The following is a 25482-nucleotide window of genomic DNA, read 5'->3' as shown; positions in this document are numbered from 1 at the left end:
ACAATGGCTTAGTTCTCTGAGTGCCCTGCGTGGTATTTCAGTGGACCCGTATATACAAACATCATATTTACCATTGAAGTGGCTTGCATTAATTAAAATACTAGTCTATTTTAGAAGACGTGTATTGACGTCTTTTGTTCCTAATACCAGATTTGAATTGACGCAACTTAACACTGTGCCCCACTTTACAGACAACACCCCATCCAACAACTGAACACCTTGAAATGCATTCGTTGTAAGAAATGTGCTATAGAAATCAAGTTTGATTTGATTGATGACATTACAGCTGTAGAATATTTAAGTGGGTCAAGTGCAAGTACTGGTTCAGGTTTTTGTTTGGGGGGGGTCAAGGTGAGGAGGAGGATTATTTAAGATACTGTACAGGCTGGATGTCTAAACAAAGTCAATTCTGAATATCAATAGATGTCTCATCAATGACATTCTAGAACTGAGTTATCACTCATCGAAGTCTGGTATCCGGGGTCATCTAGTTAATGATTATATAATTGATTAAGTGGCTCTTTCCTTGTAGAACGTTGACAGCTGTATAGAACAAATTGTTGCTTGAATTTAACTTAATAGCTACACTCACTGACACAGGGTAAACTTGATCCCTCATGCTGGCCCTGACCTACCCGGTACATTGCCCCTCACTATAGCTGCACTTCTCCACATGGCCAGACTTCTAGTGGTCTTCATCATTGAAAAATGCCATAAGGTCTGAAATAGACACCAAAGTCAACATACTGTACAAACTATTATCTAGGCTAAGTAAAACAAAATATTTTTTTAATATACTGCTCTGCTAACTAGCTAGCTAAAGTGTAGTCAGTGGCTAACTAAGACAGAGAAAGAGGACATAAGTTCATGGATTGGGCACAAAGGTCTCTGATCGCGCTAGTAAACAGTAGCTGACAGTGTCGGCTAGAGATGACGTATAGGAGCTTCCTGCAGGAATTGGTAGTCTTGCAGAGGTCTTCTCTATTGCTAATTAGCATTTTGAATTTTTGAGAGTAAATTGAGGTGAATATATTGACAAAACTCACGTTCACCGAGAGAGAATTACTTGGCTATAAAAACATAATAATAATAATAATAATAATAATAATAATAATAATAATAATATAATAATAATATAATAATAATAATAATAATAATATAATAATATGCCATTTAGCAGACGCTTTTATCCAAAGCGACTTACAGTCATGCGTGCATACATTTTTGTGTATGGGTGGTCCCGGGGATCGAACCCACTACCTTGGCGTTACAAGCGCCGTGCTCTACCAGCTGAGCTACAGAGGACCACATCACGCCAGGGTAAGCCTACACGAAACACAGACCTTATTTGAATTAGTTCTACAATTCCAGACACAAAAATGAATGGGGAAAAAACTATTGGAACCATTACCGGGTTTTACCTCTAGGTTTTATGGGTATTATGACGCGTCCACTGTGCTCATCACTGTGCAGTTATAGTGGTGTTAGCAAGTAATGAAATAACACATATGGAATCATGTAGTAACCAAAAAAGTGTTAAACAAATCAAAATATATTTTATATTTGAGATTCTTCAAATAGCCACCCTTTGCCTTGATGACAGCTTTGCACACTCTTGGCATTATCTCAACCAGCTTCACCTGGAATGCTTTTCCAACAGTCTTGAAAGAGTTCCCACATATGCTTAGCACTTGTTGGCTGCTTTTCCTTCACTCTGCCATCCGACTCATCCCATTACTTTATCCTATCCCAGGTATTCCTTAAAGAGGTGGGGTTTCAAATGTCTCCGGAAGGTGGTGAGTGACTCCGCTGTCCTGGCGTCGTGAGGGAGCTTGTTCCACCATTGGGGTGCCAGAGCAGCGAACAGTTTTGACTGGGCTGAGTGGGAACTATGCTTCCGCAGAGGTAGGGGAGCCAGCAGGCCAGAGGTGGATGAACGCAATGCCCTCGTTTGGGTGTAGGGACTGATCAGAGCCTGAAGGTACGGAGGTGCCGTTCCCCTCACAGCTCCGTAGGCAAGCACCATGGTCTTGTAGCAGATGCGAGCTTCAACTGGAAGCCAGTGGAGTGTGCGGAGGAGCGGGGTGACGTGAGAGAACTTGGGAAGGTTGAACACCAGACGGGCTGCGGCATTCTGGATGAGTTGTAGGGGTTTAATGGCACAGGCAGGGAGCCCAGCCAATAGCGAGTTGCAGTAATCCAGACGGGAGATGACAAGTGCCTGGATTAGGACCTGTGCCACTTCCTGTGTAAGGCAGGGTCGTACTCTCCGAATGTTGTAGAGCATGAACCTACAGAATCGGGTCACCGCCTTGATGTTAGCGGAGAATGACAGGGTGTTGTCCAGGGTCACGCCAAGGCTCTTCACACTCTGGGAGGAGGACACAACGGAGTTGTCAACCGTGATGGCGAGATCATGGAACAGGCAGTCCTTCCCCAGGAGGAAGAGCAGCTCCGTCTTGCCAAGGTTCAGCTTGAGGTGGTGATCCGTCATCCATACTGATATGTCTGCCAGACATGCAGAGATGCGATTTGCCACCTGGTTATCAGAAGGGGGAAAGGAGAAGATTAGTTGTGTGTCGTCAGCGTAGCAATGATAGGAGAGGCCATGTGAGGATATGACAGAGCCAAGTGACTTGGTGTATAGCGAGAATAGGAGAGGGCTTAGAACTGAGCCCTGGGGGACACCAGTGGTGAGAGCACGTGGTGCGGAGACAGCTTCTCGCCACGCCACTTGGTAGGAGCGACCGGTCAGGTAGGACGCAATCCAAGAGTGAGCCGCGCCGGAGATGCCCAGCTCGGAGAGGGTGGAGAGGAGGATATGATGGTTCACAGTATCAAAGGCAGCAGACAGGTCTAGAAGGACAAGAGCAGATGAGAGAGAGTTAGCTTTAGCAGTGCGGAGAGCCTCCGTGACACAGAGAAGAGCAGTCTCAGTTGAATGACCAGTCTTGAAACCTGACTGGTTTGGATCAAGAAGGTCATTCTGAGAGAGATAGCAAGAGAGTTGGCTAAAGACGGCACGCTCAATAGTTTTGGAGAGAAAAGAGAGAAGGGATACTGGTCTGTAGTTGTTGACATCAGAGGGATTGAGTGTTGGTTTTTTGAGAAGGGGTGCAACTCTCGCTCTCTTGAAGACGGAAGGGACATAGCCAGTGGTCAAGGATGAGTTGATCAGCGAGGTGAGGTAAGGGAGAAGGTCACCGGAGATGGTCTGGAGAAGAGAGGAGGGGATAGGGTCAAGCGGGCAGGTTGTTAGGCGGCCTGCCGTCACAAGTCGCAAGATTTTATCTGGAGAGAGAGGGGAGAAAGAGGTCAAAGCATAGGGTAGGGCAGTGTGAGCAGGACCAGCAGTGTCATTTGACTTAACAAACGAGGATCGGATGTCGTCAACCTTCTTTTCAAAATGGTTGACGAAGTCATCCACAGAGAGGGAGGATGGGGGGGGGGGGGGGGATTCAGCAGGGAGGAGAATGTGGCAAAGAGCTTCCTAGGGTTAGAAGCAGATGCTTGGAATTTAGAGTGGTAGAAAGTGGCCTTAGCAGCAGAAACAGATGAAGAAAATGTAGAGAGGAGGGAGTGAAAAGATGCCAGGTCCGCAGGGAGTCTAGTTTTCTTCCATTTCCGCTCAGCTGCCCGGAGCTCTGTTCTGTGAGCTCGCAATGAGTCATCAAGCCACGGAGCTGGAGGGGTGGACCGAGCCGGCCGGGAGGATAGGGGACATAGAGAGTCAAAGGATGCAGAAAGGGAGGAGAGGAGGGTTGAGGAGGCAGAATCAGGAGATTGGAGGGAGAAGGATTGAGCTGAGGGAAGAGATGATAGGATGGAAGAGGAGAGAGTAGCGGGAGAGAGAGAGCGAAGGTTGCGACGGCACATTACCATCTGTGTAGGGGCAGAGTGAGTAGTGTTGGAGGAGAGGGAGAGAGAAAAGGATACAAAGTAGTGGTCGGAGACTTGGAGGGGAGTTGCAGTGAGATTAGTAGAACAACAACATCTAGTAAAGATGAGGTCAAGCGTATTGCCTGCCTTGTGAGTAGGGGGGGACGGTGAGAGGGTGAGGTCAAAAGAGGAGAGGAGTGGAAAGAAGGAGGCAGAGAGAAATGAGTCAAATGTAGACGTAGGGAGGTTGAAATCCCCCAGAACTGTGAGGGGTGAGCCATCCTCAGGAAAGGAATTTATCAAGGCGTCAAGCTCATTGATGAACTCTCCAAGGGAACCTGGAGGGCGATAGATGACAAGGATATTAAGCTTAAATGGGCTAGTGACTGTGACAGCATGGAATTCAAATGAGGAGATAGACAGATGGGTCAGGGGAAAAATTGAGAATGTCCACTGGGGAGAGATGAGGATTCCTGTGCCACCACCCCGCTGACCAGATGCTCTCGGGGTATGCGAGAACACATGGTCAGACGAGGAGAGAGCAGCAGGAGTAGCAGTGTTTTCAGTGGTAATCCATGTTTCCGTCAGCGCCAAGAAGTCGAGGGACTGGAGGGTAGCATAGGCTGAGATGAACTCTGCCTTGTTGGCAGCAGAACGGCAGTTCCAGAGGCTGCCTGAGACCTGGAACTCCACGTGGGAGGTACGTGCAGGGACCACCAGGTTAGAGAGGCAGCAGCCACGAGGTGTGAGGCGTTTGTGTAGCAAACGCACTGAGTTTGAAGGTAGGCCTTGAAATACATCCACAGGTACACCTCCAATTGACTCAAATGATGTCAATTAGCCTATCAGAAGCTTCTAAAGCCATGACATCATTTTCTGGAATTTTCCAAGATGTTTAAAGTGTATGTAAACTTCCGACTTCAACTGTACGTGTCACATATCAGTTTGCAAACAATTGTAAAAAATAATAATAATTGAGTTAATAAAGCCGCATACAAACATGGTCTCTTTTTTGCTTTCTTGAGTAAGGCAGCTCCAAAATGCAGGTATTTCAGCCTAGCTCAGAGCTTTCTGTGGTGGTGGGGCAGCCAGCGAAAAATACGGAGTGTAGGGATTGGTAATGTTCTCTACTTGCGCCGTGATTAGCTCAGTATTCTGTCACTCATGGGGACACTACGTCACCGCAAAATCTACGCGGAGAGCTCGAAAATTCAAGCTCCTTGGGTGCTGCCATAGAGTTATGTTATAAGTGCCCATCCAAGAAGGCTCAAGTTCATTGGCCACTGATAAAATGACGTCAAATCACGTTATATCACCGTAGATTTGATTGGACTGATCATGTCAAAATCATACATTCAAAATCTTAGCTAGCAAGCTAGCAGTCATCATCTTGAATCAAGTAGACAATTTACTGGCAAATCCTTTTCAATCCTTGTCATGTGAAGATAAATTATGAAGAGAAATTATAAATAAAACGTATCGGTGCTCATCGGCCATTGGACATAATCATTACACAACAAGTTGGAAATCGCAAATTCAACAATGAGTGGTTTGGAAGGAATCAGTGGCTAACTTCAAGCGTTGCAAAGCAATCACTAGCCTGCTATTCAGTGGAGTGGGTTTGTGGTCCAAGTCTGGGTTTAAGGGTCTCTTTTCCAAGCTTAAAAGGATAAACATTCAACATTGGCCATGCTGTCAATCGAGCATGATTTCTGCCGCGTTCAAAACAACTGGAAACTCGGAACTGGGAAATCTCAGACTTCAGTGAGTTCAAGACAACTGGGAACTCTGAAAAAAACGAGCTCCGACTGGGAAAATACGTTTTGAACGGTTATCCAACTCGGAATTCCAAGTCGGGAACTCAGGCCTCTTTCTAGACCTCCAACCTGAAGATCACTGACGTCATGATTCGACCTTATCATGATTCCCAGTTGTCTTGAAAGCACCATAAATCCAGAGAAGGCCAGACTTTGATAACAACATTTGCCCATGAAGGACTTCCTATTCAAGTGAACACAGCACAACAAGGTGAGTCAGAAAATGTATTGTATGCTGCTGTATAAATGATGTAATATGCCAGGGAGATATGTATACTGTAGCTAAGAAAGTAATACTAAGTGTATGTTATGTAGTAAGCTGTTAGCTGTTGGTGGTGCACATGTAGCCTATAGCCTGTTTTAAAGAAATGTCGTAATCTAATATTGTAAGAGCTTTCATTGTCTGCTTATATGCCCACTTTATTTATCCTACGGTTCTGACTTGGTGTACAAGGAGAATACTGTAAGAACGGCCCATGTTCTGAATTCTGTCCCTGTACATTTCAAAAGTGCTGAACAAATAGTTATATTGACTATGTCCTAAGAACAGATATAGCCCCTGGATCACCTCAGACTTGACTACCCTTGACCAGCACAAAAACATCCTGTGGCGTACTGCATTAGCATCAAATAGCCCCCGCGATATGCAACTTTTCAGGGAAGTTAGGAACCAATATACACAAGCAGTTAGGAAAGCAAAGGCTAGCTTTTTCAAACAGAAATGTGCGTCCTGTAGCACTAACTCCAAAAAGTTTTGGGACACTGTAAAGTCCATGGAGAATAAGAGCACCTCCTCCCAGCTGCCCACTGCACTGAGGCTAGGAAACACTATCACCACCGATAAATCTACAATAATCGAGAATTTCAACAAGCATTTTGCTACGGCTGGCCATGCTTTCCACCTGGCTACCACTACCCCAGCCACCAGCTCTGCACCCTCCTCTGCAACTTGCCCATGCCCCCCCCCCCCCGCTTCTCCTTCACACAAATTCAGACAGCTGATGTTCTGAAAGAGCTGCAAAATCTGGACCCCTACAAATCATCTGGGCTAGACAATCTGGACCCTTTCTTTCTAAAAATAGCCGCCGAAATTGTCGCAACCCCTATTACTAGCCTGTTCAACCTCTCTTTTGTAACGTCTGAGATCCCCAGAGATTGGAAAGCTGCCGCGGTCATCCCCCTCTTCAAAGGGGGTGACACTCTAGATCCAAACTGTTACAGACCTATATCCATCCTGCCCTGCCTTTCGAAAGTTTTTGAAAGCCGTCTTCATCGACCTGGCCAAGGCTTTCGACTCTGTCAACCACCGCATTCTTATTGGCACACTAAATAGCCTTGGTTTCTCAAATGACTGCCTCGCCTGGTTCACCAACTACTTCTCAGATAGAGTTCAATGTGTCAAATCAAAGGGCCTGTTGTCTAGACCTATGGCAGTCTCTATGGTGCCACAGGGTTCAATTCTTGGGCCGACTCTTTTCTCTGTGTATATCAATGATGTCGCTCTTGCTGCTGGTGACTCTCAGATCCACCTCTACGCAGACGACACCATTTTGTATACATCTGGCCCTTCATTGGACACTGTGTTAACAAACCTCCAAATGAGCTTCAATGCCATACAACACTCCTTCCGTAGCCTCCAACTGCTCTTAAACACTAGTAAAACTAAATGCATGCTCTTCAATCGAACGCTGCTGGCACCCGCCCACCCGACTAGAATCACTACTCTCGACGGGTCTGACCTAGAGTATGTGGACAACTACAAATACCTAGGTGTCTGGTTAGACTGTAAACTCTCCTTCCAGACTCACATTAAGCATCTCCAATCCAAAGTTAAATCTAGAATCGGCTTCCTATTTCACAACAAAGCCTCCTTCACTCATGCTGCCAAACATGCCCTCGTAAAACTGACTATCCTACCGATCCTTGACGTCGGCGATGTAATTTACAAAATAGCCTCCAACACTCTACTCAGCAAATTGGATGTAGTCTATCACAGTGCCATCCGTTTTGTCACCAAAGCCCCATATAGTACCCACCACTGTGACCTGTACGCTCTTGTTGGCTGGTCCTCAATACATATTCGTCGCCAAACCCACTGGCTCCAGGCCATCTATAAATCACTGCTAGGCAAATCCCAGCCTTATCTTAGCTCATTGGTCACCATAGCAACACCCACCCGTAGAATGCGCTCCAGCAGGTATATCTCACTGGTCATCCCCAAAGCCAACACCTCCTTTGGCCGCCATTCCTTCCAGTTCTCTGCTGCCAATGACTGGAACGAACTGCAAAAATCTCTGAAGCTGGAGACTCTTATCTCCCTCACTAACTTTAGGCATCAGTTGTGAGAGCACCTTACCGATCACTGCACCTATACACAGCCCATCTGAAATTAGCCCACCCAACTACCTCATCCCCATTTTGTTATTTATTTTTCTCATTTGCACCCCAGTATCTCTATTTGCACATCATCTCTTTCACATCTATCATTCCAGTGTTAATACTAATTGTAATTATTTTGCACTATGGCCTATTTATTGCCTTACCTCCATAACTTGCTACATTTGCACACACTGTATATTTTCTGTTGTATTTTTGACTTTATGTTTTATTTTACCCCATATGTAACTCTGTGTTGTTGTTTTTATCACACTGCTTTGCTTGGCCAGGTCGCAGTTGTAAATGAGAACTTGTTCTCAACTGGCTTACCTGGTTAAATAAAGGTGAAATAAAAATAAAAACGGCCGTCCTAGCTCGCTCATTAATGTCTTGATCGAAATTATGGATTGCCTCTTATCCGCTCGTCGTCCCCTTATGCCATAGTTTGTACATCTCAATTGTCAGTAGAAAGCACATTTGTTTAAGCAAGTCAACCATATCAGCTATGTTTTTTTAAATGGCAGTAAATGAGGCTGAATGAACTGTTTCGCTGCCAGACAAGGCTCCGCTGATAGCCAAGTGTAGCAGTGGTAAGGATTCACTCCATGGTGCTGAAAAAAACCTCTGCTGTTGGGACAGCTTTATGTAGGTCCTAACAGTTTGTGGGCACCGTTTGTCACAGTTATTGTGCAATTAATGTATTGTTTAGTGTTGTGTTGTGTAGTGGCTTTGCTGGCATGCATCAACAAAAATTAATTGGGAGCTTGCCCCACCAAGATTTACATGCTAAAATTGCCACTGCGCACATAGAACAGATCTACCGCTTCTTAGACTTGCTTTCAAGTAGAATGATAGATCTATAACTCACATTTCTATGTGAATTTGGTCGGGTCGCCCAAAAAGTTACATATTGCCACTTTATGTATCCATCTGTCCATAACATATCATACTATACTGTACAAAAATAGAAACGCAACATGTCAAGTGTTAGTCCCATGTTTCATGAGCTGAAATAAAAGATCCCAGAAATGTTCCATACGCACAAAAAGCTTATTTTTCTCAAATGTTGTGCACAAATGTGTTTACATCCCTGTAGTGAGCATTTCCTGCAACTAATTTGCAGGAAAAACTTTGGAGCAAGGCCCACCCACTGGGGAGCCAGGCCCAGCTAATCAGAATGAGTTTTTCCTGCAGTCAGCATGCCAATTGCACGCCCCCTTAAAACTTGAGACATCTGTGGCATTGTGTTGTGTGACAAAACTGAACATTTTAGAGTGTCCGTCTATTGTCCCCAGCACAAGGTGCACCTGTGTAATGATCATGCTGTTTAATCAGCTTCTTGATATGCCACACCTGTCAGGTGGATGGCTGCGCCCCTGCCCAGTCATGTGAAATCTATAGATTAGGGACTAATAAATGTATTTCAATTGACTGATTTCCTTATATGAACTGTAACTCAGTCAAATCTTTGAAATTGTTGCATGTTGCATTTATATTTTTGTTCAGTATAATTTGAGTGTCCCATTTACTATGTTACGTCTAGTCTATGAAACCAAGCTGGGTAATCTGGTAAGGGGTAATGATGATTGAAAAATGTCCTGGATGTAACTTTGGCCAGGGCATCAGGGTTTCAAAGGTCGGTCAAGACACATCAAACCAACCTCTTCTGTTCCTTGGACAGCAACAATACATTACACCCAAAAGTGAGAAGAAAACTGTTGTTCAACTGTGCAGCTATTGAAAATAAGGTTGCATGATGATACATAAGGGTTCATTTTATAAGCATTTGTAAGTGCATTTATAAATGGTTAATAACTGGAGGTTTATATTGGGTCAGTATTTGGCAAACACTGACCAGTTATTCCACTACTTTGACCCATGCGATATAACCGTTTACCGTTAAGGCATTTACAAATGATTAAATAGCCGTTAATAAGGTAATTACAACCTTTTAGAAACCCTTTACAAATGGAACCTTATTGTAAAGTGCTACCGGGAAGCCTTTGTGTATTTTTGTCCAACACCGTTCCGAATAACAGCTTTTGCCCAGAAATACTCTGCTATTTTTCCAGGAATGAGCTAACGGTGCATGGCCATCTGGTCAAATTACTCTCACATCAGTGGCTTTGCTACATAAGGCCACAAACCTATATTATATTCCCTGCTCTCTTTTACCACAAATGTAAGACCCTTCTTTACTGTCAATTCACAGCAAAATAATAAGATACCAAAAAATACAAGAAAAGTTAAAAACTATTTCTTAGCTAAATGTGTTTCTTGTCGTTGGCCGTCACATAGTCTCCCAGCACAGCCAAAATATATATTATATATTTTTCTAAAATGTCTTATAAAAATAGATATATTTATCAGCACCAATGTGTGGGACTGTGCCCATTACCTCAGTGTGTTTGCCAAATGTAAAATGTAAATAATGTGTTCGCCAACTGAGAAATACTATGACGACAGCCAGGGTTTGTAGTGGGCGGGGTTAACTCGTGGGGGAGGATCGGCTTAAAGGTGAAAGTTGAACGATTTGCATTTTGTTGTCTTTTGTGCTAAGCAGGAGAGTGGAGCCCGATCAAGCAGCAGCGTCTCTTCCCTCTTCCCCGAATCCTTTTAAAACTCCCTCCCGAACCTCTCCCCTTCTACCCTACCCTTCCCCTAAACACACCTCACGGGACTGTTCAGGTAAGGCTGCCCTAACTACTGAATTTTCTTTGGAGTGTGAAGGACAGAGTTAACTGCGCCTGAATGAGTCAGGACCTAGGCCGCAACATTCAAAATAGTGGATTATCGTCACATGCTAGGCTAGCTTGCTAGCATTGTGCTCATTCTGATTTGATTAGTTACGTTAGTTAGCTGACGTTAGTTGCTACTATCCGTTTCTAGTTAGCTATAGCGCACATTGCACAATATTGATTTCGCTATCCACATTCTACCAAGAGTAGGGACCGTTTTTAATTCATTGGTTCATCAACTTGAGGTTTTTCAACTAGTTAACTAGCCAATGTCACTAGGGTTACGAGCTAGCCGTGTTGCTAGCAGGTCAGCTAACTCCTTATCATACTACAAACAGGCAATTGGAGCTAACTATTTGGCTTTCTTTGCCAATTATTATCCGCTATAACAAGCAATCTGGTTATCCAGCAAAATAATGAACTTACAATTTTTTGCTACGTTTAAGTAATTTGTTAGCGTTACGTTGGCTAGCAGCTACTGACTATTACTAGTTAGCAAACGTTAGCTTTGTTAAATCAGTGTTTTGTATTTTCAAGGTGTAAATAAATGTAGCTAACTTTAGTTAGTAGCTACGTCTAATTTCCTTGCTGCATAATCATTAGCCAGTTAGCTAGCTACACTATATCTGAATCAATACACAACAATGTGAACGGAGTTAGTGAACCTTGGGTGTAATGAAACAAGTTCAGCAATGGGATTCACTTATGAGATGAACTTAACGTTAGTCTTCAGATGCTTTTGAGAAACCAGGCCCTGGTCAGCGCACTCAGCAGCTAGTTTCACTGTTTTTAGCAGAACCAATTACGTTCTAGAAACAATATACAGTACCAGTCAAACGTTTGGACACACCTACTCATTCCATGGTTTATCTTTATTTTTTACTATTTTCTACATTGTAGAATAATAGTCAAGACATCAAAGCTATGACATAACACATATGGAATCATGTAGTAACCTTTTTTTTTACATGTCAAAATGTATTTGAGATTATTAAAAGTAGCCACCCTTTGCCTTGATGACAGCTTTGCACACTCTTGGCATTCTCTCAACCAGCTTCATTAGGTAGTCACCTGGAAAGCATTTCAATTAACAGTTGTGCCTGCTTAAAAGGTAATTTGTGGAATTTCTTTCCTTCTTAATGTGTTTGAGCCAATCAGTTGTGTTGTGACAAGTAAGGGGTGGTGTACAGAAGATAGCCATATTTGGTAAAAGACCAAGTCCATATTATGGCAAGAACAGCTCAAATAAGCAAAGGGAAACAACAATCCATCATTACTTTCTGACATGAAGGTCAGTCAATCTGTAAAATGTGCTGTCGCAAAAACCATCAAGCGCTATGATGAAACTGGCTCTCATGAGGACTGCCACAGGAATGGAAGACCCAGAGTTACCTCTGCTGCAGAGGATAAGTTCATTAGAGTTAACTGCACCTCAGATTGCAGCCCAAATAAATGCTTCACTGAGTTCAAGTAACAGACACATCTCAACATCAACTGTTCAGAGGAGATTGTGTGAATCAGGGCTTCATGGTTGAATTGCTGCAAAGAAACCACTGCTAAAGGACACCAATAAGAAAAAGAGATTTGCTTGGGCCAAGAAACACGAGCAATGGACATTAGACCGGTGGAAATCTGTCCTTTGGTCTGGTGAGTCCAAATTTGAGATTTTTGGTTCCAACCGCCGTGTCTTTGTCAGATGCAGAGTAGGTGAATGGATGATCTCTGCATGTGTGATACCCACTGTGAAGCATGGAGGAGGTGGTGTGATGGTGTGCTTTTCTGGTGACTCTGTTGGTGATTTATTTAGAATTCAAGGCACACTTAACCAGCATCGCTACCACAGCATTCTGCAGTGATACGCCATCTCATCTGGTTTGCGCTTAGTGGGACTATCATTTGTTTTTCATCAGGACAATGACCCAAAACACACCTCCAGGCTATGTAAGGGCTATTTGACCAAGGAGAGTGATGGAGTGCTGCATCAGATGATCTGGCCTCCACAATCACCCGACCTCAACCCAATTGAGATGGTTTGGGATGATTTGGACTGCAGAGTGAAGGAAAAGCAGCCAACAAGTGCTCAGCATATGTGGGAACATCTTCAAGACGGTTGGAAAAGCATTCCTCGTGAAGCTGGTTGAGAGAATGCCAAGAGTGTGCAAAGCTGTCATCAAGGCAAAGTGTGGCTACCTTGAAGAATCTAAAATATATTTTGATTTGTTTAACACTTTTTTGGTTACTACATAATTCCATATGTGTTATGTCATAGGTTTGATGTCTTCACTATTACTTTACAATGTAGAAAATAGTAAAAATAAAGAACCCCTTGAATGAGTAGGTGTCCCAACTGTTGACTGGTACTGTAAGTCAATTAGCTAAATCCTGTAAAATGTACTTATTATGACTGTGAATTATGGTTGTCTCACCTAGCTATTGTAAGATGAATGGACTAACTGCAAGTCGCTCTGGCGTCTGTTAAATGACAAATGTAAAAATGTAAGTCAGTAGTACTGGTGGTTGGTTGGTTGCTTGCTTGAATACATTTTTTCCATCAAGTGTTTGCCATCTTTAAGTTAACACTTCTAGTTTTTTTTCTCCTCTTCTCCCCCTTGTCTTGCAGACCTGATAATTGTGACCAAAGACTACTTTTTGGCCAATCTAGACTTCAGACACTACAGCAACTATGGACACCGGTGTGATTGAAGGAGGGCTCAATGTCACCCTAACCATTAGACTACTTATGCACGGAAAGGTGAGTGTGCACAGGAGATGGACGATAAGAGTTATGACCATTACACCATGGTTGTTCCGTTCACACACCTCATTCATTACTGTGTAGTCAGCATAAACCTCGTCACAAACCAGGCTTCCCTGAAATGGAAAGCCTGGGGAAGTTCCGTTGCAGAAATCGGCTAGATGGGTGGGAACCCGGTGTAAATCAGTGACTCCTCGCAACACGTCAAACCAATCAAATGCCTTGATTGGACGGCGCTCCAAAGGTGCACACCAGATTAGTGCCGTGGGCGCAACGGAGGAGCAACTGTACGTGAGGACTAAAAATGTAAACAAAACAAGCACTGGTCCCAAAACATTTTAGAAAGTTTGCAGCACGCTGGTTTTCACAGCATTTCTCTGTTCTTTCGAGATGACCTAAAGCTGCAACGAGGGGAGAAATGGTCTACAATGGGCATATCAATATATTTACTTCGGACTTTTCTGAAGTGATATATGGCTGTAAAGGCTAGCATGAGGGACAAGAAGTAGCTGGCCACAATGAGGTTAGTTTTGAGAAAAGTCGGCTAACCTTGTAAGCTACCTAGGTATAACTAACTAGCTAGTTAAATTTGTCTTAAGATTATAAAGCCAACAATTGTTTTTATAAAAACAGCATATTATTGACCTGAAAGGTTAGTTGTGTTAGCCGAGTCGCTACCCAGGGACAGTGATACATAGAGCAACCATGTACTGTCTATCTATGGGAACAACTGCAATCATTTTGTAAGCAACATTGGTAAAATGAATTAAATAAAATGAACCACATATAATGTTACCTATAATGCTCATCTCCTGTAACCTAATGGTCAACTGCTTATTTTCACAATGGACCTAAATTACAAGGGTTGGATTTGCAATAAACCATTTTATGTCAGCACTTAATCCCTTAGAATCGATTGGATGCGCCTCAATCCGCCTATTTCGCACTTCTGCATCTGTGGTGGCAGAGCTACAGCGGCGTTTGTCAGACCATGAGACGTCCTGAAAATCGGTCTTCTCACGGTAGCGTCTGTAGCGAACGATTTCACCTAAAAACTATTATAACCACTCTATGGCAAGGGGAGATTCTCACTAACACGATGGTGTTCTCCGTTTAGCTCTACGACCCCCACAAGTGTCAGGGGACTCGTCTGAAGTCGGTACCATTGATGCGCCAACTTCTGTTTGTAGCGTCCAAACCGTTTGGGCTACAATCTAATGTGACCCCACTGTGGAAAGGGAGATTCTCACGAACATGATGGTGTTCTCCATTTTGCAAGTGTCACAGGACTCGTCTGAAGGTAACCGGTACCAGTTCACATTTTTATGGAGGTATGTGGGTAGATTTGTGCCTACCCAAAAAAACAGGGTTAAATATGTGTTAAAAATAGATATCTATCTAGCCTGAGCTTTCTTATATCTCCCATATATAGGACAGACACTTCAAACCCTTGCTTCTTATGATTTATTTTCTAACTGTTTTTTTTGCCATTTATGAATGTGTTATTCAATGCATTTCTCTGGGCTATAGTAGTAAAGGCCATATGAAATATTTGATCAAATATTTTTAATATATTTTTTTATTCATTTGAGAATACTGCACAGAAACACGGACACATTACAGACAACCCCTTCCCCTCTTTATTGCAGGATTGTGACATGTAATTAATCTACATTGACACTAGTTAATTTTGAATAATAGTTTAACAATTAAAACAAGTTTAAACACTTCACTTCAAAGAATCAACACTTCAAAATGTACAAATTAGGTAACTCGTATGTAAAGATTAGACATCTTAGTCTAAACAACATTAGATAATTGAGTAGTAACCAGTAGGCTATTATGACTAAAGCATCATTTCAGGTGAACAAAAACAAATAAACTCCATACCAGCGGTGGCCAAGCTTGCACCACTGATCCTTGATCTACTGGGTGAGCAGACATCTATTCCAGCCCAGCAATAGCACACTTGATTATCACCTAATTAGATTTGATAAGTTGAGTCCGGTGTGTTATTGCTGGGCTGGGCCCTGCACACCCGGCATACTCCAATTTGTAATAGGTTTATACATTGTGTGTAATGTTTAACAGTATTTTTGTATACAACATTTGCTAACATAGGTAGACCTACACATATAACCCATGGCATATAGGATATACCTTTAGTCTCTTGGGACATTCATTGGGACCTCTCTCTTCATCTGCAAACAGGCGTTTCACAGCTTTCCATATCTGAGGACAGAAAACATTACAAAGAAACAGGCTTCATTCTACTCAAATTAGACAGCACTGAATATTATGTTGCTATTATCTCTCTTTCCTCAAAGTTTTCCCCCCTAGGCACTGGAACTGGATAATCTTTTCATGTCTCCACATAATTACCTGTCCTATCCAGAAGCCTATGCTATCCCTTTACTGACAGCTGGAGCTGCAATTTCACCCTCTTCCATGGCTGTTATCTACAAATGCATTTGGAGACAGTTTTAAATGTACAATGATTACATCACGATAGCTAGCTAATAGGATGTTAGCTAGCTGATGACAGTTTAATTCATTTAGCTAAACACTGTGTAAAGTTAGCTAGCTAGCAGCTCAGTTGTGTTAGCCTACAAAGTGGCCTACTGTAGCTAGCTTAGCTAAAAATACATTGTGTAAAAAAAAAAAACTACTACATATATTTACTTGCTTGAATAAGTGCAGCTGCCATGTGGACGAATGGAGACAAGGCAAAAATTATGTTTGTCACCAGAGCAGTTTAGAACGTGTTGTGACGTTTGAATTTACCAGCGTAATCCACTTGAAATTTCAATAAATATAAATCGCAGACAGTCGGCCACACTTGATAACTGGAAAACTAGCACTTGAAACTAGCATAGGCAACAACTACCCGGACGGAGAACAGTGGCGCACATAACACACAGCACCCCTTCTACGGGCGTGTGGAGGGAGGGTTCTTGAAATGTAACATCCAATCAAAATCCCAGCGGACCATTCAAACCGTTTTTGCAATAAAAAATTATCCAGACCTCCAACAGAGGCGTAACAACAACTTGATTTTTGGAGGTATGGCAAACATTTCTAAACCAGTTTTTGCTTTGTCATTATGGGGTATTGTGTGTAGATTGATGAGGGGGGGAACAAACTATTTAATCCATTTAAGAATAAGGCTGTATTGTACCAAACTGTGGAAAAAGTGAAGGGGTCTGAATACTTTCCAAATAAAATGTACATGGATAACTTGCATATAATATAAAATACTGCCATAGACAGGTTTCTTTCAATCTTGAGTAAAGCTTTTGTAAAGTGAATATATATATTTTTAAGATTGATTAGTGATTTAATGTGTTGCTGCTTTTCTTGTCTGCAGGAGGTTGGAAGCATTATTGGCAAGGTGAGTGTGCCTTTTTCCTGATGTTTCACTGTGTTCGGCTTTGCACTTTTCATTCATGGCTGTGACTGTTGTGTAAACATTGTGCTTCCTTTGCTTTATCTGCAGAAAGGAGAGTCTGTGAAGAAGATGAGAGAGGAGGTGAGTTGTCTGTCATTGCATGGATGGAAGTATTGAAAGTAGTTTGAGAGAAGTATTCTAGACATTTTCCATTTCTGATGACTCATGCTTGAGGGTTGGCAGATTGCAATTTTAGAACCAAAATCAGGCCAGCACTGACTAATGAAGCATTAATGACTGAATTCGTAAATGTGATTAAATATATTGTCTTAATATTTTAGCATTGTCATTAGCAAACAAGTTAATAACATGTTATGTCCATGTGACTGTTTGTCTTATGCAGAGTGGCGCTCGTATCAACATCTCTGAGGGGAACTGCCCAGAGAGGATCATCACCCTGGCAGGCCCCACCACCGCCATCTTTAAAGCCTTCTCCATGATCATCGAGAAGCTGGAGGAGGTTCGTATTACTCCTAACTACAGATTTCAAACAAGCCATATAGAACACTTCAATCAGGCTGTAAAATATTACTACGAAATTGAAATAATATTTTTACCGCACCCATGAAAAATACTGAATTCTGGAGTAAGACATTCAGATTTTGCATAGTAAAGATCATAAAAAAAAATCTATAAAGGCCTAGTCTTTGGACTGAAGCCATCCTCATCAGTGTCTCTTGTTTTCCGTTCGATTCCCTACAGGACATCAGCAGCTCGATGACTAACAGCACGGCCACCAGCAAACCGCCAGTCACCCTGCGCATCGTTGTGCCTGCCAGTCAGTGTGGTTCCCTCATCGGCAAGGGCGGCTGCAAGATCAAAGAGATCAGAGAGGTACGTACAGTACACCCACACAAGTATATTATTCTACTAATTATAAATGATCACCCCCCGGTCTCTGTAGATGAACTGTGCCACCAGATATTCTAAAGAGAACTCTGAACACTATTGTTGACCCTCCTGTCTGTCTCTCTCTCCAGTCGACAGGAGCTCAGGTACAGGTGGCAGGGGACATGCTGCCTAACTCCACGGAGCGTGCCATCACCATTGCAGGGACCCCCCAGTCCATCATCGAGTGTGTCAAGCAGATCTGCGTCGTCATGCTCGAGGTAGTAGTATAGGAACAATGGCGCACTACCCCCTTTTTGTCTTGTATTTTCTATTTCATCAGAGATGTTGCTTAGCTTGCTGATTGGTATATAATTGTCCTACATTGAAGTGTCTGCAAAATAACTACTGTTATTATTTTCCAGTTCCTAATGGTTGATTTGTTTCTCTCTCTCCTCAGTCTCCGCCTAAGGGTGTAACCATCCCTTACAGGCCCAAACCCTCAGGCTCTCCTGTCATATTTGCGGGTGGTCAGGTAAATAAACCAACCTCATATGTCAGCTGTTTTCTAATTAAGTGTCCCTTTTTAAAATGATATCATTTTCAGTTGTTTAAGGGAAGTTTAATAACACTGTCTGTTTCTACATTGCTGTAGTGTATTGTTCTGCATTGTGCAGATGTCAGCACCATTGCCAAATCCCCTCCAATAGTTGTAGAGTAGCTGAGTTGTCAGATGGGTTGAATACCAGCTGGAGGGTGCATATGCGTCACCTATATGTCCATATCGTTGTTTGTGAGTGTGTTGATGTCTGAATTACCCCATAGCGTTCTCATTCCAGACATCCAAGGACATGGCTGCGTTTTGACAGGCAGCCCAATTCTGATCTTTCTTTCCAGTAATTGGTCTTTCGACCAATCACATCAGATCTTTTTCAGAGCTGATCTGATTGGTCAAAATACCAATGAGTGCTAAAAAGATAATAAGTGGGCTGCCTGTCTAAACGCAGCCATAGGTCCCCAGGATACTACAGCCTGTGAGTGTACTCTTTGTGCCCGTTTCCCGCGCACCCTCCTAAGTGCTGCTCTCTCATTGCAGGCATATGCTGTTCAAGGACAGCACGCCATTCCACAGCCTGACGTAAGTGAAGGTCATTCTGTAAGTGAGCCCATATATCTACACATCAACCCTCCTGGGTAGTCATGGCTACCCACCCTCTATTACATGCTGTACGTTTTGTTTTTCCCCCAACCACTCTAGTTCCATTTTTAAGTTTCAATCAATAAATGCAATGCAGTGATGCATCGCTAAGGCCTACTGGTACTTTTAAACACAGTTTGAGTTTAAATGATTGTTGCCATGTGTATCGTTTAATTTCTTTGCACATCAATTATGTTTGTTAGAAATTCTGAAATTAGGCATTGATGACTTATTGGCTGATTTTGTTTGTGATCCTATGCTAGCCTTCTACTGTCAATCTATTGTTTTGTGTTTAGTTGTAGAATTTTTTGACTGCACACACATTTATTGACAGCATATGGGACTGTAAAGTAGGGATATGTAAGGATGCACAATTTCAGCCTTCGCATCGGTTGATAGTGGCCTAAAGAAATGTGTAGGATGATAATATCATAGCCAATATTTTGTCCAGATATTTCAGTGTTAAATCTGAGCCACTAATATTTTATCGGTATTGGACGAATGTTTATGTGCATCGCTATGGCTATACTGAGTATACAAAGCATTAAGAACACCTGCTCTTTCCATGACCTAGACTGACCAGGTGAAAACACTTATCGTTAAATCCACTTCAGTGTAGATGAAGGGGAGGAGACAGGTTAAAGAAGGATGTTTAAGCCTTGATACAATTGAGACATGGATTGTGTATGTGTGCCATTCAGAGGGTCAATGGGCAAGACAAAATATTTAAGTGCCTTTGAATGGGGTATGGTAGTAGGTGCCAGGTGCACCGGTTTGTCATTTTGTATGAAGAATGGTCCACCACCCAAAGGACATCCAGCCAACTTGACACAACTGTGGGAAGCATTGGAGTCAAGGGCCAGCATCCCTGTGGAACACTTTTGACACCTTGTAGAGTCCATGCCCTGACGAATTGAGGCTGTTCTGAGGGCAAACGGAGGGGGGTGGGGGGGGGTGGGGGTGCGTTAACTCAATATTAGGAAGGTGTTCCTAATGTTTGGTATACTGTGTGTGTTATTTATTTACATATATATACTACCAGTCAAAAGTTTGGACACCTACTCATTCAAGGGTTTTTCTTTATTTGTACAAAACATTTTTGTACATTGTAGCATAATAGTGAAGACATCAAAACAATGAAATAACACATGGAATCGTAGTAACTAAAAAAGTGTTAAACAAATCAAACTTTTTTTATTTGAGTTTCTTCAAATAGCCACCCTTTGCCTTGATGAAAGCTTTGCACACTCTTGGCATTCTCTCAACCAGCTTCATGAGCTAGTCACCTGGAATGCGTTTCAATTAAAAGGTGTGCCTTCTTAAAAGTTAATTTGTGGAATTTCTTATCTTAATGCGTTTTACCTAATCCGTTGTGTTGTGACAAGGTATACAGAAGATGGCTCTATTTGGTAAAAGACCAAGTCCATAATATAGCAAGAACAGCTCAAATAAGCAAAGAGAAACGGCAGTCCATCATTACTTTTTAAGACATGAAGGTCAGTCAATCCGGAACATTTGCAGTCTCAAAAACCATCAAGCTCCTATGATGAAACTAGCTCTCATGAGGACCGCCACAGGAATGGAAGACCCAGAGTTACCTCTGCTGCAGGGGATAAGTTCATTAGAGTTACCAGCCTCAGAAATTGCAGCCCAAATAAATGCTTCACAGAGTTCAAGTCACAGAAACATTTCAACATCAACTGTTCAGAGGAGACTGTGTGAATCAGGCCTTCATGGTCGAATTGCTGCAAAGAAACCACTACTAACGGACACAAATAAGAAGAAGAGACCTGCTTGGGCCAAGAAACACGAGCAATGGACATTTGACTGGCGGAAATTTGCCCTTTGGTCTGGAGTCCAAATTGGAGATTTTTGGCCGTGTCTTTGTGAGACGTGGTGTGGGTGAACGGATGATCCCGGCATGTGTAGTTCCCACCGTAAAGCATGGAGGAGGAGGTGTTATGGTGTGGGGGTGCTTTGCTGGTGACACTGTCTGATTTTATTTAGAATTCAAGGCACACTTAACCAGCATGGCTACCACAGCATTCTGCAGCGATACGCCATCCCGTCTGGTTTGGGCTTAGTGGAACTATCTTTTTTTTTCAACGGGACAATGACCCAACACACATCCCAGGCTGTGTAAGGGCTATTTCATAGTTGTGATGTCTTCACTATTATTCTACAATGTAGAAAATAGTAAAAATAAAGAACAAACCTTGAATGAGTTGGTGTCCAAACTTTTGACTGGTACTATGTGTGTGTGTGTGTGTGTGTGTGTGTGTGTGTCTATCACACAAATATGTGGACACCCCTTCAAATTAATGGATTTGGCTATTTCAGCCACACCCATTGCTGACGGGTGTATAAAATCGAGCACACAGCCATGCAATCTCCATAGACCTACATTGGCAGTAGAATGGCCTTACTGAAGAGCTCAGGGACTTTCAACGTGGCACCGTCATAGGATGTCACCTTTCCAACAAGTCAGTTTGTCAAAGTTCTGGCCTGATAGAGCTTCCCCGGTCAACTGTAAGTGCTGTTATTGTGAAGTGGAAATGTCTAGGAGCAACAACTGCTCAGCCGTGAAGTGGTAGGCCACACAAGCTCACAGAACGGGACCGCCAAGTGCTGTAGCGCGTAAAAATGGTCTGTCCTCGGTTGCAACACTCACTACCGCGTTCCAAACTGCCACAGGAAGGAAAATTTGATTTGATTAATACCAAGCGTCATGTCTGGAGGAAACCTGGCATCATCCTTACGGTGAAGCATGGTGGTGGCAGCATCATGCTGTGGGAATGTTTTTCAGCGGCAGGGACTGGGAGACCAGTCTGGATCGAGGGAAAGATGAACGGAGCAAAGTAGAGAGAGAGATCCTTGATGAAAACCTGCTCCTGAGTGCTCAGGACCTCAGACTGGACAACGACCCTAAGCACACAGCCAAGACAATGCAGGAGTGGCTTCGGGATAAGTCTCTGAATGTCCTTGAGTGGCCCAGCCAGAGCCTGGACTTGAACCCTATCGAATATCTCTGGAGAGACCTAAAAATGGCTGTGCAGCGACGCTCCCCATCCAACCTGACAGAGCTTGAGAGGATCTGCAGAGAAAAATGGGAGAAACTCCCCATATACAAGTGTGCCAAGCTTGTAGCGTCATACCCAAGAAGACTCGAGGCTGTAATCGCAGCCAAATGTGCTTCAAGAAAGCACTGATTTAAAGGGTCTGAATACTTATGTAAATGTGATATTTCAGTGTTTGTATTTTTAATAAATTTGCAAAAATAATAAATTTGCTTTGTCATTATGGGGTATTGTGTGTAGATTGATTGATTTGATTTAAAAATATATATTTTTTAAATCCATTTTAGAATAAGGCTGTAACGTAACAAAGTGGAAAAAGTCAAGGGGCGCTGTGTGTTCATGCTGATCATAACCCTGTGTATCTTCTGGCTTATAGTTACTCTCTTTTTCCTTTCATCAACCCCTCTCTCTCATCCTTTCCCTCTCCATGTATCCATCTCTCTCTCCACAGCTTACCAAACTCCACCAGCTGGCCATGCAGCAGAGCCCTTTCCCCATCGCTCCCAACAACCAGGGTTTCCAGGGTAGGTCAACCGAGGAAGAATGGAGACAAGAAGCATTTGATTATTTGTTTGTACGTTGCAATATTTGCTTTGTAGACACTGACTTGTGTTTTCTCGCTTTAGCTGGGATGGATACTTCTGCACAAACTGGCTCCCATGAGCTGACCATTCCAAACGATGTAAGTGTCCCCGTCCACTCTGGAATTCTCTTCCTTACTTGTTCTAGATGCTTCAGCCAAAGTTTCATGTAAATCATTCAGGAATTTGTTTAGTGTTAGTTGTAATATACTTGTCTTATCTGGGTTTTTAGTTTTAACATGTTTCAATGGAACTTCCATTTATCTCCTGAGAAGATCGGTTGAAATGTCTTATATTCTCTGACACTTTCTCTCTTGCCTTCCTTGGCCTCAGTTGATTGGCTGCATCATTGGCCGTCAGGGGGCTAAGATCAATGAGATCCGTCAGATGTCCGGGGCTCAGATCAAGATCGCCAACCAAGTGGAGGGCTCTTCTGACAGGCAAGTGACCATCACCGGCTCCCCTGCCAGCATCAGCCTGGCTGAGTACCTGATCAACGCCAGGTAAGGGACAACCCGTTGGAACTACTGATATGTCAAGTCATGGTTCAGAATAAGAGGACTATTATGACTAGGAAATCAAAGCGACTTGTTTTGATTCACCTCTTGTTTGTTATGTTGCTGTAGGCTGTCCTCTGAAGCTACTGGACTGGCCGCCAACTGACATGGAGGATCTTCATCAGCACCTGACGTAACCCCCCCTACTTTTTACCGAGAGGTCCCTCACTAAAGTTAATGCAAAAACCAAGTTCTCAACTTACTGTTTTTTACTTTCCTTTGGGTAAACACCTACCTACTCAGCTGTAATTACATCAAGGTATTTTATTTATTTAATGTTTTTAAAAAACCTTTTGCATATAGTTTTTTAAAGATATTTTGTTTTTGGTTGTTCTTTTTTTGGTGTATTTATGTTTTGACCTTAATAGCTGGGGAAGAAACGTTTTGGAAAAATCTGAAAAGGAATATATGTTTTTTATGTCAGATTTTTCTTACAAAATGTTAAAAATGAAGAAAAAAAGACCCAATAATAACATACTAGATGGACTGTTCCTTCCCTGTATTTGATGATTTGTATTTATTGTTTATTTAATACACACCAGTCCTCCTGTTAGAATTCACTGATATTTGCCATTCTTTAAAGCTGAACTTCCTAAATGAGGCATTGTGGGTAATGGGTATACGTGGGGTGTAAATGATGTACTCTTAAGATGTAACGAAAGACAAGGTCAGAAATGAATTGAAACGTCTCTGAAGTGGGGCTATGTGGAGTGTTTTTAACTGAATTCTGTCACCTCTTATTTGCTGTATTATTATTATTTTGTCATTACCGTTTTCATCCGTTTTAATTTTTTCCTCAATCAGGACATTTGAGTGTTGTTAATGTGTACTGGATTCTGGTAGGGTGGGTGTGGCATGGTAACCCGGAGACAATGGGCCAGGGGGATTCATTTATTTTCTCTGAAATTATTAAGAAGATAAAAATTGATAATGTTGGAATATTTGTTTTGAATAGAGAATATTTTTTTTAACTGCAGGGGTGGGAGGGTGCTGCAAGGGGCAAAACAAAACAATTATTGTGTGTCTTTATATGACAAGACTTGAGGCATTCATTTAAATAACTAGAAGGAAGATTCTAGAATTAACACTAGTTTCCTGCTATCTCCTTTGCCTGTATCAGATTTAATTTTTTATTATTCTTTGCAGGATGAAGAAACTTACGTTTTTGTGCACGTTTTCAAACTATTGTAGATTTGGGTGCAACTGAATTGTTGAAGAACTTCAATACATAAATAAAAAGATGTGAAATGCTAAAACTACCCCTGGATGTAAGCTGTCATTTTGTATTTATATTTTTACCCCAGGAAAGATGTGAGTAAAACAACTGCCTGAGCCCACTGAATGAGAATGGAACAAAGCAGTTGTACTGCACATTTCAGTTTGTTTAGCTTTTTCAACTGTATTTTACTTTTGTCATACAGGGGTCTCACCTAAGTTCTGTAAGAAGCTTGTTCACAATATAACAGACCTGTCACACCTCAGAAGATTTACCAATACAGTATTTATTTTCTTGCTCATGTTTTGATATAATTCCTATGTTACAGTACAATGTGCAATGCTGTATAAAAACAAAACCTCTTGAAATTCAAAGGATACTTACTATTCCACTACTACCACCAGAGAGCAGTATTCTATCTTTGTTCTGGCTAGTTTCTTTGTGATCTTTAAAGGGATGTGTATTCAAAACCCGGTGGTAGGAGAGTTAAGATAAAAGTATGACTTCAACATTATCAGCTGAGGGACCTATCCATGAAACGGTTCAAACATTTTGGTGAGATGTTCATTCACCTTTGATATAACCTTTTAAGTGCCAACATCAATTCGTTAACAACAATTGTTATGGAAATAATACTTTCAGGGTAGAAAAGTGTAAACCTTCTCACAAAATATAAAACAGACACATCCAAAACTTAATATAAATGTGTAGTCATGCATTTGTTAATTGGGCTGCATACTGCTTTTTTTTATACATCAGTTCTTATCTTACATGTAAAATATATTTAGATTTTTTTTAATGTGATATGTGAATATATACATTATTATTCATTTGCATGGGAGAAATTAGTGAATTGGACATTAGGCTCCTCCAAGAGCTGTGATGGTAAAGTACCAGTTGACAAATGGACAGTGTGCGCATGTGTGTTTGTGTCTGTCTGTGTGCGAGGTTTTTTTGCTGAACTGGAGCCGTGTCTAAAGGTACCTGTATTAACGCTTGACCTAAACCCTCT

At 42.2% G+C, this 25482-nt stretch overlaps 1 protein-coding gene across 5 annotated transcripts; it reads left to right on the top strand.

The window, feature by feature from the left end:
- Positions 1-10614: 10614 nt before the first annotated feature.
- On the top strand, positions 10615-24513 carry LOC311148079 (poly(rC)-binding protein 2-like). Of its 5 annotated transcripts, none has more exons than XM_084184985.1 (13): positions 10615-10760; positions 13431-13562; positions 16933-16956; positions 17062-17094; positions 17357-17473; positions 17716-17847; positions 17994-18122; positions 18302-18376; positions 18938-18979; positions 22568-22640; positions 22743-22798; positions 23031-23200; positions 23324-24513. In XM_084184985.1, the coding sequence occupies exons 2-13, from the start codon at positions 13494-13496 to the stop codon at positions 23358-23360; spliced, it is 957 nt and encodes a 318-aa protein (XP_084041111.1). In that variant the 5' UTR covers positions 10615-10760; positions 13431-13493; the 3' UTR covers positions 23361-24513. The 5 variants fall into 5 exon arrangements, with proteins under 5 accessions (XP_084041111.1, XP_084041109.1, XP_084041110.1 ...); XM_084184983.1 differs by having other exon boundaries at positions 18938-18997; XM_084184984.1 differs by having other exon boundaries at positions 10671-10760; positions 17994-18125.
- The last annotated feature ends 969 nt before the right edge of the window (positions 24514-25482 follow it).

This window comes from Coregonus lavaretus (genome assembly GCF_964263955.1).
Source record: "Coregonus lavaretus genome assembly, chromosome: 20".
Lineage (NCBI taxonomy): Eukaryota > Metazoa > Chordata > Actinopteri > Salmoniformes > Salmonidae > Coregonus > Coregonus lavaretus.
The sequence above is the reverse complement of the archived record's forward strand: the minus strand, read 5'-3'. Positions and strand labels throughout refer to the sequence as shown.

Excerpts from the sequence above, each read along its gene's own strand:
- LOC311148079 (XM_084184981.1), top strand. The coding sequence starts at position 13,494 with ATGGACACCGGTGTGATTGAAGGAGGGCTCAATGTCACCCTAACCATT. Across the intron at positions 17,474-17,715 it reads TCATCGAGAAGCTGGAGGAG|GACATCAGCAGCTCGATGAC; the intron begins GTTCGTATTACT and ends GATTCCCTACAG. Across the intron at positions 18,980-22,567 it reads ACGCCATTCCACAGCCTGAC|CTTACCAAACTCCACCAGCT; the intron begins GTAAGTGAAGGT and ends CTCTCTCCACAG.